Source organism: Elephas maximus, chromosome 13 (genome assembly GCF_024166365.1).
Source record: "Elephas maximus indicus isolate mEleMax1 chromosome 13, mEleMax1 primary haplotype, whole genome shotgun sequence".
Lineage (NCBI taxonomy): Eukaryota > Metazoa > Chordata > Mammalia > Proboscidea > Elephantidae > Elephas > Elephas maximus.
In genome coordinates, this window is record NC_064831.1 from 95681876 (window position 1) to 95698855 (window position 16980).

General features: G+C 44.8%; 1 protein-coding gene across 5 annotated transcripts in view; it reads left to right on the forward strand.

Moving 5' to 3' along the window:
* FAN1 (FANCD2 and FANCI associated nuclease 1) overlaps window positions 1–16980 on the forward strand; it is a 43246-nt gene that overhangs the window by 11380 nt on the left and 14886 nt on the right. For 3 of the 5 annotated variants that reach the window (XM_049852826.1, XM_049852825.1, XM_049852824.1), the window contains exons 6-10: window positions 1158–1289; window positions 6317–6425; window positions 7472–7591; window positions 15410–15574; window positions 16093–16285. In XM_049852826.1, the coding sequence (XP_049708783.1) occupies window positions 1158–1289; window positions 6317–6425; window positions 7472–7591; window positions 15410–15574; window positions 16093–16285 (719 nt within the window). The remainder of the gene's footprint in view (window positions 1–1157; window positions 1290–6316; window positions 6426–7471; window positions 7592–15409; window positions 15575–16092; window positions 16286–16980) is intronic. The other 2 variants (XM_049852827.1, XM_049852828.1) reach the window with 1 other exon arrangement.

A 16980-nucleotide genomic window follows, 5' to 3' on the forward strand; every position in this document is an offset into this window, starting at 1 on the left:
GGGCCTGTAGCGCTGGAGGTAGGCATGACAGGGCTGGTCTCGATGGCTGCTTGGAGGTGGGACCTGGTTTAAGCTGTGGTACTGGGAACGTGGGGCCTTCTGGCCACCGACCATTTCTGAAGCTCCTGACTGTGGGACTGCTAGGGGCAGGGAGGGGATTCTTACCAGGCATGTGCCAGCCTCAGGCTAACTTCTCCTTGCTGCATTCTCTTTTCTTACTGACTTTAGAATTCTCCAGTACCATATTATAAGAGAATTAGGTCAAACAGCTCATGAGCACATTTGTACCTTTAGAGTCAATTTCTTTTACTCTGATTTTATAGTATTTGCACATACTGATATTGCACGCTTTTTTTATAGGTTTACGTTCAAAATACAATGACTATGTATTGAAAGTGTTATAGATCAGTAGGTCTAATGCTGCCCTGAGGAGTCTTCTTTCTTCAGCTAAGTGGTTTCATAGCATTTCAGCATTGCTGTCTCACAAAGAAGTCATGTTTGAAATTTCTCAAGTAATTTTCTTAGCTTGGACAGCATCCCTGTGGTTACCTCTGACTGTAAATGGTTAAGTTACCAAATCTTAATATAAATCTTAATGTAATTCCGAAGTCAGTTACATCTTTATGTAAGTTGTTGCCAAGTTGTTGAACGAATGAATACGAGACATTTGAAACGATAGACTGATCAATATTACGTTTACGTAATGAGACACGTTACGTGATTAAAAACCAAACTCGTTGCCATGGAGTCAATTCCAGCTCATAGCGACCCTATAGGACAGAATAGAACTGCCCCATACTGTTGCCACGGAGCGCCTGGTGGATTTGAACTGCTCACCTTTGGTTAGCGGCTGAGTGCTTAACCCATTGTGCCGCCAAGACTCCCTGTGTTACGTGATAGCCACCAAGACTCCCTATGGTATGTGATGATATGGCGTAAATGTTCTTATTTTTCTGTCTGGGCAGTCTGCGTTAGTTCTCCTGGACCACTGCATAGGGTAGTATGTTAAATTATTACTAGAATAAAAATTAAGTAACCCTCATTTTTTCAAAAACCACTCTTACCCTTCAGGACCAAATGTACTGGATGGGACATGGAGGTTTTGTGTGAATGCTGGTTCACATCTGGAACATGGAAGGTGTTGTCTTTCTGCCCAGGTACGCAGCAGCTGCACACATGCTGAGTGACATTTCTGCTGCGATGGTCAGTGGGAACTGGGATGAAGCCAGGGAGCTTGCGCAGCGTGCACAGAAGGATTGGAACCAACTGAAGAACCACCCTTCCCTGAGGTGAGGTTTTCTCCTTTTAGGTACCTAAGGAAGTTTGCTTATTGACAAAGTTGTTGCATCACTTAAGGTAACTTTTTTTTCTGGAGAACACTGTACTTTAGAGTGACCAAACCAACTTGGAGTTGAATTTCCTGCTTGCTTCTCATAGAGGTAAAGTGTTGTGTGAAATGCGTGGAGAGCCTGAGCTTGAAGTGGATTCAGTGTAGGTAGACCCCGTGCAGTGGCCGTTAGGTTGAGCACGCAGCTGCTGTACGCTTGCCACTCGGGTGTGCTGGCATCTTGGAGCGCCAGCAGCTTCATGCAGGTGTGAGGGAGCCCAGCAGCAGGACCGATGTGTGGGAAACATGTGAGGAAGCTCAAGTAGGTATCATTCTGAAAAAGAAGCACAATCGAACATTTACTTTAAAGTTCTAAGTATCCAGAGTTCCAGCCAACGTGGTGCCATAGACAGAAGCACCATGCCATCCCTCCACAGCAAAGACCCAAAAAACTAAGTAAAAACAGAGACAAATGTCATTCCTGGAACCTGAATTGTCAAATGAAGAGATAAAGAACTCAGCCAAGCACCGAATGGAAAAGAAACTGACAGAAGACAGAGAGCGAGGAGAGATGCATGTGGAGGGCCCCATGAGCTAATGCAGCACAGGTACGCCATCTTGGACTCCTGTCGGGGGTCGGCAGACAGGGAGCATGGGAAAGCAGCCTCGCGGAACTCCCAGCAGGAGACAGAGCACCTAGTAACCAGCGATACACACTTTCCCACCCCACATTCTCACCCCACTGCTCTACCTCCAAGCTTCCTGGCTGGCTGCAGCAGATAGGGAGTACAGGAAAGAAGCCTCACGAAATTCCCAGCAGGAGACGGAGCACCTGGTAATGAGCAATATATGCTTCCCAACCCCCTCCCCTCCCCCCGGCTCTTCGGCCTCCTCTGCTTCCCACCAGCCACAGTCTCTTGGCCAGGAGGCACCTGCTTTGGCCTCAGGCTGCTTGGATTTGCCCTGCCCACACTGGCTGGGCCCCTGAGCTGGTGTTAGTTCTTTCTGTCTCTTTTGGTTTTTTCTTTGCTTCCTACCACCTCGTCCTCATTTCTCTGGAGCACCTGGTTCTGGGTTCCATCTCTGGTTCTTTTTGAAAGGCTGTGAAGCCATGCTTCACTGGGGAACCACTCCTCTGGCCTGCGACACCATGCTTTTTTTTTTCCTTGTTTTGCTTTGTTTGTTTTTCTTTTTGCAGCTTGGGAGCCCCTTCTAGCCGGGCTGCACTACACAGCTTAGGAGCCACTCCACCAACCTGTGCAGCCGTGTCGGTGGGATCCCTGGGGGCATTTCTTTTTTTTTTTTTCTCTTTTTTTCCCTTTCTTCATTTCTCAGTTCTCACCTCTCTACACTTAGCTTCTTTTCCTCCTTCCTGAATACTTGGTGCTGTGTGACATCTATACCCTCTCTAGCCAGGCTATACTGCGTAGCCTGGGTGCTACTTCCTCAGTTTTAGCAGCCCACCAGTGGGACTCCAGGACTCCTGGGGACTTTTCTTCTTTTTCTCTTCCAAATTTTTATCTAGTTATTTTTTTCTTTCTTTTTCCTTTCTGCTTTTCTGTATTTTTTAGTTTCTCATCTCTCCACTCCAACAGCAAGCTCCCTTAGCGCTCTCTTTTTTTTTTCTTTCTTTCTTTGCTCATTTGTTTTTGGCCTCTGTTTTTCTGTCCTCTCTCTCCTCTCTTCCATATGCCTATTTGCTCCACACATCACAACCTTCCCCCTCTTTCCTGCCTGCCTGCACTGTGCACTGAACATCACACCTCCGAGCAGCACAGGCATGGCCTACTGGAACTTGCCCAGCGGTGATTCCTGGCCCACCTGGTTGGCCCTAGTATGTGCGACAAACAACACATCCCAGCCACTCTCCTTCGGCTAGACCTGCCCTGCTGCACCATAGGTGAATGACCGGCCTTGCCCATTGGACAAGTATCGTGACTACAGGCAAGCAAACAGCAAAGAATGCACAGCCTACCTGCTCAGACATAACCAAATAAAACAAAAAAGCAGGACGAAACAAACAAGTCTACAATCAAAAAACAAAGAAAATAACTACTGAGTGTCCCAAAGACAGCAGACAATATCAAAACATATTAAAAAAACAGGACAGGATGGGTCCAGTAGGCTTCAAAAATAAAATGCCAGATGACCTTCCAGAAGAAGAAAAGGCACTAGGACTACCTGACAGGGAATTCAAATCTCTAATATTCAGAGCAATCCAAGAGTTAAAGCAAAAAGCAGAAAAAAATAGACAAATTTATGGAAAAGGCAGACAAATTCATGAAAAATACAGCAAAAAAAATGGAACAATTCAGGAAAATAATACAGGAACAAAATGCCAAAATTAATGCACAACCTGAAATCGTGCAAAAACGATGATTAGAAATCCAAAAGATAAACAAGATTTCAGAAATGGGCAGTGTTATAGAAGGACTGAGAAGCAGGTTTGAAATGGTGGAAGACAGGATCAGCAAAATTGAAGACAAACACTTGGGTACAGCTCTGAGGAAAAATCAGGAAAAAGAACGAAGAAAAATGAAGAAACCCTGAGAATTATGTGGGATACAAGCAAAAACAAACATTTGCAAGTGATTGGAGTTCCAGGACAGGGAGAGAAAACAGAAAACATAGAGAGGATCGTTGAAGAATTGCTGCCAGAAAACTTCCCTAATATCATGAATGATGAAAAGCTGACCATCCAATCTCAACGAACCCCATATAGGATAGACCCCAGAAGAAAAACACCAAGGCATATCATAATCACACTTGCTAAAACCAAAAACAAAGAGAAAATCCTGTGAGCAGCTCGAGAAAAAAAGTCACATACAGAGGAGAAAGACTAAACTCTGATTATTCGGCAGAAACCATGCAGGCAAGAAGGCAATGGAATTTCAAAAAAATTGCCAACCAAGAATCATATATCATGTGAAACTTTTGTTCAAATATGGTGGTGAAATTAGGACATTTCCAGATAAGCATAAATTAAGGGAATATGTAAAAACCAAACTGACAAGAATTATTAAAGGGTGTCTTTCAGTCTGAGAACAAACATCAGACCACAGCCTGAATCTAGGATGCAAGATTGTACCAGCCAGATACCAACGTAGGAAATGAACTCTAAAGAATTATCCAAAACCGAAACATTTGCATCAGGGGACCAGAGAGGTTGATCTGTAAATGACGACAACGTCAGAACAATAAAAGAGGGAATAAACTGTATAGGTATAGAACTCTCTAACGGAGAGGAAGGCAGGGCAATACCAAGGAATAATAGACTTGTTCAAACCCAGGAAGATAAGGGTAAATTTCAAGATAACAACAAAGAAAGTTAACAGACCTACTCATCAAAATAAAGACAAAATCTCAATAAAAACAAAAGAAATGAAAAAGAAATCTACAAACAAGCTGAACACAGGAGAGTAAGAGGAACAAAGAAAATGTTAGCATCACCAAAAAAAGCATTACAAAATGACAGCAATAAATTCACACCTATCAATAAAAAAATAAGTTCTAAGAACCCAGCTACCATTACTGAACATTTTGATCAGAGATTTCGTAGAAGAAGCCTGATCAAAAGGGGGAAAATGCAGAACAGAATTTCAGATTTTTGAGGAATTCAGACTTTCTGGACTCACAGAGGCTGGATGAACCCCTGAAACTACTGTCCTGAGATAATCTTTAAACCTTAAACTAAAAATATCCCCAGAAGTCTTCTTGAAACCAAAGAGTAGTTTAGCTTAACTAGTAAAAAATGTCTGCCTGGAACATTGTGCTCTTTTAAGAACCATCCACGTGGGATCAAATTGACAAGAGCAACTCGAAAGATTAGATAGGAACCTTAGGGGGCAGTGAGTTTATGTTAATGAGGGGGGAACAACTCAGAAAAGGAGGGTGAGAATGGTTGCACAACTTGAAAAATGAGATCAGTGTCACTGAACTGTACATGTAGAAACTGTTGAATTGTTGTATGTTTTGCTGTGTAGACTCCCAACAACAACAGCAACAAGTTCCAAGTACACAGCACATGATCTTTTTTTTGTTTGGTAAATGTTAAAACATCTTTACTGTATGTTAAGAAACTTCTGCTGTCTTGTTACATAGCTATGAAAAAAACTAGTGTTAGCCCATGAATCTTCCAATAAAGCATTTAGGACTCGTCGTCGTGTTGATTGCGGTTGAGTCAGTTCCAACTCGTGGCAACCTCAGGTGTTAGAGAGCAGAACTTCTCCGTAGGCCTTTCTCAGCTGCGATCTTATTGGAAACAGATTGCCAGGCCTTTCTTCCACAGTGCTGCTGGGTAGATTTGAACTGCAGTTAAGCACAAACTGTTCGCACCACATAGGGAGCTTAGGACATAAATTTCATAAACAAATAATGTTGAGTTAAAAAGAAACTGTAGCCAGGAAGTTAGATTACTGTAGAACAAGGTTGGCAAGCTTTTTCTGTAAAGAGCTGGACAGTAAATATTTTAGGCTTTGTGGGCCATGAGGTTTCTGTGGCTGCCACCAACTCTGCTGTTGTAGCCACGGACAACCATAAATAAATGAGCATCATTGTGTTCCAGCAAAACCTTATTTATGGACACTGAAATTAGAGTTTCATATGGTTTTCTCAGGTCATAGAATATTATTCTCCTTTTTGATTTATTTTAACCACTTAAAAATTAAAAAAAAACACAAAAGTCCATTTTTAGTTTGCGGGATATACAAAATCAGGTGGTGGAGCTTGGATTTGAACTGTGGGCTGTAGTTTGCTGACCCCTGACTTAAAATATTAACAGCTATTCACATCTTAATCTGCTGTCTGAGTGACCCACAAAATGGTGGGGTTGTGAGAATATGGTGTGCGGTGTACAAAATTTTAAAAAACTACAAGTATTCAGAATATCCTTTTTTAAAAGATGGAATTCACTCTGCTTTGTCACTTCTTATAATTGTTTCATAATAAATAAAGCAAATTATTAAACTACTGTTGTGATCTTCATTTTAGATACCATGAGGACTTACCACTCTTCCTGCGGTGTTTTACTGTTGGGTGGATTTATACAAGGATTTTGTCTCGAAGCGTTGAAATATGGCAGAGACTTCACATGTATGAGGTTAGAGCATGTCTCCCATGGCCTTCCTTTTACTGCTGTGTCAGTGATAAGCTTGTGAAGGAAGCCCTCCTGGTCAACATGCAGTAATACAACAGAAGCATATAGGCAACTCGTGTCTCGTGGGTAAATAGGGAGAGATGGCCGACGACGGCCAACTGTTACACTTGGTCTTGAGTTGATGAGGATGTGTGCCAGGTGACCCTGGAGGTTGTGGACAGAGCCCTGCAGCCCTGAGCCTGAGCTCTTTCAGACCTGGGGGTGTGACTTGGGAGGCCTCCGGAAGTGTCTGAGATGGAAATCTCACATGTTGGCTGTCATGGATTGTCTGGAAATAATTGACATTCAGAAATCAGAAATTTGGTTGTAGCCTTAGACTTAGTAAACGTTGAGCGGTTGCTACAATTAACTTGTTTATGTTTGCTATTTCCATGTTAAAGAGTGTTTTACAAAGGGATGTGCCAGAGGTGGGGTTCTTGACCCAGGGTCCGGGATCCATGGGACGGGCTTTGGGGGACCCGTGAGCCCCCAGGATTGCGTGTGTAGGTGGGCTTGTGCATTTTTCTGGAGTGAATCATTAGATGTTTCAGAGAGATCCATGACCCACACAAGGTTTACACGCAGAGCGACTGAAAAGTCTACGTGGGAAATCTAGACCAGTGGTCTCCCTGCTGCAGCAGGGTGTGTTTGGTTTGGACAACCCCTCGTTACAGTTCTCCTTGCCCCGAAACCCCTCCCTCAGCTGGTCCTATGGCCTGCTGCGTCCTAGGAGCGCCCGTGCTTGCCGCTGCGGGGCGCCTGGCCCCGTGAGTCTCTGCGGTGAGTGACCCGGCTGGCTGCCGGGAGGATGGCGCGCAGCGTTCACGGGCCTCGTGCGGGCTTGCCGGGGGCGCCTCGGGGAAGGCCCGCCCACTCAGAAGAATCCTCCGAGCGCCTGGCCTGTCAGTCCTGTCCTTAGCCGTTATTGCCAGTTCTGCCGGATTCTAAGCATGATCGCGGTTAATTTTTCCGTGAGTTTAATGAGCTGTCATGGTTCCTTGTTGCCATAGGAAGCGGTCCAGGAACTTGAAAACCTTTTGTCCCAGAAGATTTACTGTCCTGATAGCAGAGGCCGATGGTGGGACAGGCTGGCGCTTAATTTACACCAGCATCTGAAACGCCTGGAACCGGTAAAATCTGGCAGAGTTTTAAGATATTTAACTTTTAAATACCATACAAATCTAAATGCAGTTAGAACATTAATTTCTTTTGTTGAAATTCTTTTGTTTGTGCACTTCCATCCAACCCTGGCTTAGGTGGGTTCTCTAGAGCGGGAAGCTGGTAAAACACACATGTATAGAGAGAGATTTCCAGGAGATGGCTCATGCAGCTGCGGTGGCCGACAACCCCGAATCTGCAGGTCGGGCGGCAGTACGAAGGCTTCTCACATTCCAGGAACTGGTGGTTAGAGGGTGACAAGATGCACGGAGAAAGGAGCGAGAGTGAGCTTTGCCACAACATTCGTTTATAACGTGGATGCAGGCCGCACGCCTCTTCTAGCTGATTGGCTGCTCACATGAGATCACGGAACGGGAGGTGACACATAGTGTCTGCAAACCACTGAGAATCACAGCCTAGCCAGGTTGACGTGTAACATCAACCATCACAAACCCCAAAACAAATAACGGCCTGCAAAGCACTGAGAATCACAGCCTAGCCAGGTTGACGCATAACATCAACCATCACAAACCCCAAAACAAATAACGGCCACTAAAGCAAACATTAATGCAAATACACACCGTTTAGGTTTCTCTTCACCAGTTTGGACGGTATGTCGGCAGTAGCAGCTGTGGTGGATTTAGGAGTCAGGATCTAGGAGTTAAAGGGGAGGGAGCATCAGGGTGTCCTCACCCTCAGCAGGTGCCTTCCAGGAAGGTGGGTTTTGTTTTAGAAATGATGATTTAATTCATTTGTTGCTCAGGACCTCAGGGAGAAAAGTTGATGGAAAAACGTTGTCTTAGTAGAGCTTTGTCCTTTGGTGAAGTACTTTGCTTTGCCTCTGGAGGTGTGTTGTGTGACTAACCTGGAGCAGGCAGCCTGAGCCCCTTGCCTGTGGTGGAGGACCTGGGGAGTGAGTGAGCCCCCCGCCAGCTCGGCTGGGGCTCAGTGACAGGGCCCCGTGGGGCGGCTGCAGGTCCCACCCCCTTCCACCACCGGGGGGCATCTGGGTGAGGGAGGAGACTGGGCCTCTGGGAGCTTTTGTTTTTCCAGTGGTGCATGAAGTAGGCTAGGGTTATGTAGGGGTGGAAAAAACTGACCGTGGAATGTGGAACTAGGACATAGTGCTTTTCCTGCCTTCTTCTGAAAAAGCACCTTGTTACCGCAAGTGCTTCCAGCCCAGAACGCTGGTTTCTCACCTTGAAGTGGGTGTGGTGCTGTCACCTCTAGGTGTTTATTTAGGATGAAATACAAGTGAAAGCATCTCTCAGCCTGTGACCAGATACTGAGAAAATTTGTGTTTATGCTGCTGCTTTTTTCTGTTAAAGGTTCCAAAGATTTTACAGCCTTCACCCTTGTTCACAGTTGAGCTAGTAGGAACATTCACTCATGTACACAGAGGTGGATGAGCCACTGAGCTCAGTTTTGAGATTGATGCTAAAACAATTCTAATGCCTTTTAACCGTTCTCCAAAGATCCCAGAGGGTGATATTCATAGCATTCGTTATTTGTTACCGTTCCATGTTCTTGACCTCGGTCTCCTGTGAGGGAGGCAGAGGTGGAGCTGGCCTGGCTGCCCCTCCCCGTGCCCACCAGCCTCTCCCCCCAGCACCGTCTCGGGCGTCAGTAGAGCCTGTCGTTGTCCCATTCTCACCTCTAGCTTCCTCTGGCCACTAAGCTACTGATGGCCTGGTTTTTAATTGATTTTCAACATTTTTGTTTGTTTACCTGACTCTGAACGTTGCTGGGTGCTGTCACATAGCAGCCCCATGTATGATAGAAGGAAACATTGCCTGGGCCTGCACCATCCTCACAATCATTGCTGTATTTGAACGCATTGTTGTACCTAGTGTGTCGTTCCATCTCGTTGAGGGCCTTCCTCTTTTTCGATGACCCTCTGCCTTCCCAAGTTTGATGTACTCCAGGGACTAGTCCCTCCTGATAACATGTCCAAAGTATGTGAGATGAAGTCTTGCCATCTTTGCTTCTGAGGAGCACTCTGGCTGTACTCCATCCAGGACAGATTTGCTCTTCTGGCAGTCCATGGTGTATTCAGTATTCTTCACCAACACCGTAATTCAAAGGCTTCAGTTCTTCTTTGGTCTTCCTTATTCATTGTCCAGCTTTCACGTGTATATGAGGCGATTGCATGGCTTGGGTCAGGTGCACCTTAATCCTCAAACTGACATCTTTGCTTTTTAACACTTTAAAGAGATCTTTTCCAGCAGATTTTCCCAATGCAGTATGTCATTTATTTCTTGACTGTTGCTTCCATAGACTTTGATTTAGATCCAGGTAAAATGAAACCCCTGACAACTTGAGTCTTTTCTCCATTTATCATGATGTTGCTTATTGGTCATGTTGTGAGGATTTTTGTTTTCTTTAGGTTAAGGTATAATCCACACTGAAGGCTGTAGTCTTTGATCTCCATCAGTTAGTGCTTCAAGTCCTCTTCACTTTCGGCAAGCAAGGTTGTGTTTTCATCTGCATATCGCAGGTTGTTAATGAGTCTTTCTCCAGTCCTGATGCAGTATTCTTCTTCATATAGTTCAGCTTCTTGGATTATTTGCCCAGCATACAGATTGAATAAGTACAGTGAAGGGATACAACCCTGATGTACACCTTTCCTGGTTATAAACCGTGCAGTATTCCCTTGTTCTGTTTGAACGACTGCCTCTTGGTCTATGCACAGGTTCCTCCTGAGCACAATTAAGTGTTCTGGAATTCCCATAATTTGTTACGATGCACACTGTCAGATGTCTTTTCATAGACGATAAAACACAGGTAAACATCATTCTGGTATTCTCTGCATTCAGCCATGATCCATTTCACATCAGCAATGATATTCCTCGTTCCGTGTCCTCTTCTGAATCTGGCTCGAATCTCTGGCAGTTCCCTGTTAGTGTACTGGTATAACTGCTTTTGAATGACCTTCAGCAAAATTTTACTTGCGTGTGATATTAGTGATAAAAAAAACCCCCGAAACCCGCGGTGGTCAAGTCAGCTCCAACTCATAGTGACCCATAGGACAGAGTAGAACTGCCCCATATGGTTTCTGGGGAGTGCCTGGTGGATTTGAGTTGCCAGCCTTTGGTTAGCAGTTGTAACTCTTAACCACTACACCACCAGGGTTTCTGTTGTGAGTTGTAATTGACTTGACGGCAACGGGCTGTTAATGATATTGTTTGATAATTTCTGCATTTGGTTGGATCATCTTTCTTTGGAGTGGGTACAAATATGGATCTCTTCCAGTTGGTTGGCCAGGTAGCTGGCTTCTAAATTTCTTGGCATAGACGAGCGAGCACGTCCAGTGTCGTATTCTTTTGTTGAAACATCTCAATTGGTATTCCCTCAATTCCTGGAGCCTTATTTTTTGCTGGAGCCCTGGTGGCTCTGTGGTTAAGAGCTCAGCTGCTAACCAAAAGGCTGGCAGATCAGTTCCAGCAGCTGCTCCTTGGAAACCCTGTGGGTCAGTTTTATTCTGTCCTGTAGGGTCCCTGTGAGTCGAAATCGAGTTGACAGCAGTGGGCTTGGTTTGATTTGGGTTTGTTTTTTGACAGTGCCTTCAGTGTACCTTGGACTTCTTCCTTCAATCCCATGGGTTCTTGATAATATGCTGCTTCCTGAAATGGTTAAACGGTGACTAGTTCTTTTTGGTACAGTGGCTCTGTGGATTCTTTCCATCTTCTTTTGATACTTCTTGCATCATTCAATATCTTCCCCATAAAATCCTTCTGTATTGCAACTTGAGGCTTGAATTTTTTTCTTAGTTCTTTTCAGCTTGAAAAATTCTGCGTGTCATCGCACCTCTTGGTTTTCTAACTCCAGGCCTTTGCACATTTCGTTATAATACCTTGTCTTGTCAGGCTGCCCTTTGAGATCATTTGTTCATTTCTCTTACTTCATCATTTGTTTCATTTGCTTTAGCGACTGTGTTTAAGAGCAACTTTTAGAGTCTCTTCTGACATCCATTTTGGTCTTTTCTTTCTTTCCTGACTTTTTAATCACCTTTTGCTTTCTTCGTGTATGATGTCCTTGATACCACTCCACAACTTGTCTGATCTTTGGTTATTAGTGTTCAGTGCATCAAATCTGTTCTTGAGTTCAGATGGGATATACCCAAAGTCATATTTTGGCTCGCGTGGATTTGTTTTAATTTTCTTCAGATTCAGCTTGAACTTGGATGTGAGCAATTGGATGGTCTGTTCTGCAGTTGGCCCTGGCCCTGTTCTGACTGATGATATTGAGCTTCTCTATCTTCTCTTTCCATAGATGTAGTCGATTTGGTTCCTGTGTATTCCATCCAGAGAGGTCCATCTGTGTAGTCATTTTATTTGTTGTTGTTGAAAAAAGGTATTAGCAACGAAGAAGTCGTTGGTCTTGCAAAATTCTGTCAAGTGATCTCCTGCGTCATGTCTGTCACCAAGGCCATGTTTTCCAGCTGCTGATCCTTCTTCTTGTTTCCAGCTTTCTCATTCCAATCACCAGTAATTATCAATACACCTTGATTGCATGTTTGATCAATTTCAGACTGCAGAAGTTGGTAAAGATCTTCAATTTCTTCATCTCTGGCCTTAGTGGTTGGTGTGTGAATTTGAATAACGGTCCTATTACCTGGTCTTCCTTGTAGGCGTATGGATATTATCCTATCACTGACAATGCTTTACTCCAGGATGGACCTTGAAACGTTCTTTTTGAAGATGTATGTGATGCCATTTCTCTTCAGTTTGTCATCTCTGGCGTAGCAGACCATGTGATTGTCCAAGTGAAAATAGCCACTGCCAGTCCGTTGCAGCTCACTGATGCCTAGGGTATTGATCTTTATGTGTTCCATTTCCTTTTTGATGACTTCCAGTTTTCCTAGATTCCTACTTCATACATTCCACATTCCTGTCATTAAAGGATGTTTGCAGCTGTTTCTTCTCATTTTGATTTGTGCCATATCAGTAAATGAAGGTCCTGAAGGCTTTACCCCATCCATGTCAGTAAGGTCAACTCTACTCTGAGAAGGCATCTCTTCTCCAGTCATGGTTTGAGTGCCTTCCAACCCGAGGGGCTCATCTTCTGATACTGTATCAGACATTGTTCTGCTATTATTCTTAAGGTTTTCACTGGCCAGTTTTTTTTAGAAGTATACCGCCAGGTCCTTCTTCCCAGTCTGTGTTAGTCTGGAAGCTCAGCTGAAACCTGTCCACCATGGGTGACCCTGCGGTATTTGAATACTGGTGGCATAGCTTCTAGCATCACAGCAACATGCAAGCCACCACCGTAGGACAAAGTGACAGACGAGTGGTGGTGACTCTGAATAACCTTAGGGAATTCATTCAAGCCCTAGGTTCCTCCCCCTATAGATAAGGAATTTGGATCAGCTCTGTGGTTCCTGACCACAGGTGACATTCATCGGGAGCTCTGAAGCCTGTCCAGTCCCTGGGCTGCCCTGGAGAGTCTCATTCTGTGGATCCTGGTGGGGCAGTGTGTCTTTGTCTCATTTTTTTTCTGCCCAGAATTTTCTTATAGAACATAAAATTTGCCATTGTAATCATTTTTAAGTGTAGAAATCTGTGACATTAATTAAATTCACCATGCTGTGCAACCTTCTGGTGAAGCAAAGAGTGGTCTGTATGTTCCCAGAAGTTTTTCATCACCCTAAACAGGAACTCAGTACCGTTTAAGCAATAACTCCTCCTCCCTCCCCTCCACATTCCCTGGTAACCTCTAATCTACTTTCTGTCTCTGTGCATTTCCTGTTCTAGTTATTTCATAAAAGTGGGATCATACAATGTATGTCCTTTTGTATCTGGCTTTTTCACTCAGCACGATATTTTTAGGGTCCGTCTGTGTTGAGGCGTGTATCAGGACTTCATTTCTCTTTATGGCCGAATGATATTCTGTCATATGTGTTTACCACGTTTGTCTGTTCATTTGTAAGTTGCTGGATACTTGGGTTGTTTCCACCTTGTGGCTGTTGTAAATAGGGCTACAACAAACAGTGGTGTACAAGTGTCTGTTTGAGTTCCTGCTGTCAGGACTTTTGGGTATATACCTAGGTACATGTCTTCTTAAAAGCTTCTCAGGGGATGCCTGAGGACCACGGAGGCAGAAGTCTTTCTCTAAAGTCTCTTTCAGCCCTGTGGTCCAGGGGCTTTCATGATTTTTAGGCTCTTTGTGAGGGTATGGCAGCAGCAGTTACTGTGTTCAGGGCTTCAAACTGGTTCTTCCAGTTCAGTCATGATTGAGGAAGTGAAATCAGAACATACCCGCATTTTTCAAATTTGGGTGAACCGGAACGATAACTGGAATGGGAAAAGTGACTTCTGGGTCGTAGCCCTGCTAGAAACTTCATCTTCCTCTCAGAAAACAAGGGCAGCGTAAGAGTTGCATAGCAACCTAATCTCTAAAAAAAAAAAATCTCTAGGCTGTGGAATTTTGAGCCGGAAACAGCAGTATCCTGCTCAGAGATGGTGACCGACCACTTTGAATGTGTGTTGCTCTGCACAGTCTTGGCAGTCATCCTATCTCACACATCAGGGTGAAAGGGATCACTATGCCTCTTCTGGGTCTCCCTTTCCAGGGTTTCAACCCGTAATTTTTCCTATTCCGGTTATCCTTCTGGATCACACGAGTTATAAAAATTGAGCTCTGTTCTGATTTTGCTTCATCGGCTGTGACTGAACTAGTTTGTATCAGTTCGAAGCACTGACTCTGTTGTACATGTATAACAGGGAACTCGTGTCAGGAGCATGGTTGGTATGCTCTGGTACATTTACAGCGTGGGATGATGTCTTAGTTATCTAGCGCTGCTATAACAGAAATACCACAGGTGGGTGGCTTTAACAAACAGATTTATTTTCTCACAGTTTAGGAGGCTATAAGTCCTAATTCAGGGCATGGGCTCCAGAGGAAGGCGATCTCTCTTTCTTGGGTCTTGGGGAAGGTCCTTGTCTCTTCAGCTTTTCTTCCTTGGCTCCTTGGTGATCTTCTTGTGGCATGGCATCTGTCTTCCCCCATCTCTGCTTGCTGACTTGCTTGTTTAATCTCAAAAGAGATTGACATAAAACACACCCTACACTAATCCTGTATTATTAACATAACAACGCCTGTTCCCAAATGGGATTATTTCCACAGGTATAGAGGTTAGGTTTTACAACACATATTTTTGGGGGACACAGTTCAATCCATAACAGTTAATCTGTGCATTAAAAATATCACAGTAACCCCAGTGGTCATGGTCCCCAGACCTTCTGTTGGCCCAGGACAGGAACCATTCCCAAAGCCAACTCTTCACACAGGGATTGGACTGGACTATGGGATAGAAAATGATATGGGTGAAGAATGAGCTTCTTGGATCAAGTAGACACATGAGACTATGTGGGCAGCTCCTGTCTGGAGGGGAGATGAGAGGACAGAGGGGGTTAAAAGCTGGCCGAATGGACACGAAAAGAGAAAGTCGAGGGAAGGAGTGTGCTGTCTCATTAGGGGGAGAACAATTAGGAGTATACAGCAAAGTGTATATAAATTTGTATAAGAGAGACTGACTTGATGTGTAAACTTTCACTTAATGCACACACACACACACACAAAAAACCAGTTAATCCTTTCACTGTAAATAAAAAAAAATACCAGAGTAAGATTTAAGGACATAGCCTTAATTTCAGCAAGTGCTGGTTTGCTCATTTGCTAGTTAGCAAAATTGAATAATTAATTATCGTGAGTTTTCCTGTCAAGCTAAATAAATGGAGTGCTGCTGCAGGGCCCTTAAGGATGCTGATGTGGGCCCATGTCATTTGTAGGCTATTAAGTGCATCGCAGAAGCGTTGGCGGATCCGGCTGTAAGAACAGGACATCGGCTCTCACTCTATCAGAGAGCTGTGCGCCTGAGAGAGTCTCCGAGCTGTAAAAAGTACAGGCATCTCTTGTACAAACTGCCGGAAATCACTGTGGGGGACGTGAAACATGTAAGTGAATATCCTTTGGGAGGTTTGGGTTTAAATGCATTTACTTGGCTTTCCTTTTTCTGAGTGGGAGCAACCTAAGAATAGTCTTTAGTGTATATTTTCTTCTAGACAGAAAAATTTACGTTTCATTTTGGACAGTGACTTGGCCATCTGCTCACTGTTTTCCCTCTGACGCGCTCCTAACTGATGCGGCCGGGTTGGTTGGTTTGTTGGGCCACAGCCTGGATTAGAGTGACTTTCTACAAAGCCCTGAGGTACGAACGTTGCAGCGTCTGCCAGTTCCGCCTGCCTGGGAGGCAGGCTGGGAGCAGATTCCAGTTGCCTCCTGTTCTGCTCAGAGCTGAGCAATGACTGCCAGCATCCCCCCGGGGTGAGAGTGTGGATCACACCTGCACACTCTGCTGAGAGTAGGTGGCTTTAGGTGGGTGGGTAAAAGCCTGTCATCAAGACACGAATGCTGGCTTTTCAGGAACTTTGACGTTTGGCTAATCGGAATTCTTCTCTTGCTGCCGTCTCAGGTGACCATCACTGGCAAGGTGTGCCCGCAGAGTGGGCCGGGGAAGTCGGTGTTTGTGATGGAGACCAGGGAGGCCGATGTCCCTGCCACTGTGCTGTGTTCAGTTGAGGAGCTGGCGCTGGCCCATTACAGATGCAACGGCTTTGACCAGGGTAAACCCAGCAGCATTTCCCCGTCCCACCCAGCCACCTGTGGTGAGCAGCAGTGCAGAATGGCCAGTCAGTCGTGGATGGCTGACGTCTCCAGTCTTCCGCCCATAGTAGAAGGCACTGCTGGCCTGGAGGGTGTGGGGAAGAATTTTACTAACTGTAGGTTTAAGGTGGTCTCCTTCCACTCAGTATTTACCCCCTAGTGCCTGTAAGGAACTGTCCTCTCTGTGGGACGTTAGACATAGGTAAGACAGTTCTGATGTCAGAAGCCAGTACTGACTTGGGGAGCATAGGAAACACAGGAGACTGACAGAGAGGCTGTTAACTGAACCTGCTGGGGAACACAGCTGAAGCGCTAGGCAGGGGAGTGCCAGGCTGTTTCTCATGGGAGTGAGCAGGCCGTGCATTCAGGTAACAACTTTAAGTGCACTGAAGTACCAACTTCCGGGATGGCATCGTGGAAATGGACCTAGATAAGTTGGTAGAAAGAGCAGTGATTGAGTGTCTTTTAAAATGAGCTCTTTTAATCTCATGTAAGTTAGTGAGAATCTGAGCTTTGCCAATTTTCCTTTCTAATAAACGTGGTCTTCCTGCTCTTCCTCCGACACTCGGTCTTGGGAACTGAAAGACAGACTGCAAAGGAAAATGGTGCCACCTTTGATGAAAAATGAAGTCAAGAAGAGAAAACCACCGCTTGTTCCCACCGAACTGAGCTTCTCTTCTGCCCTTCCCTTTCTTTG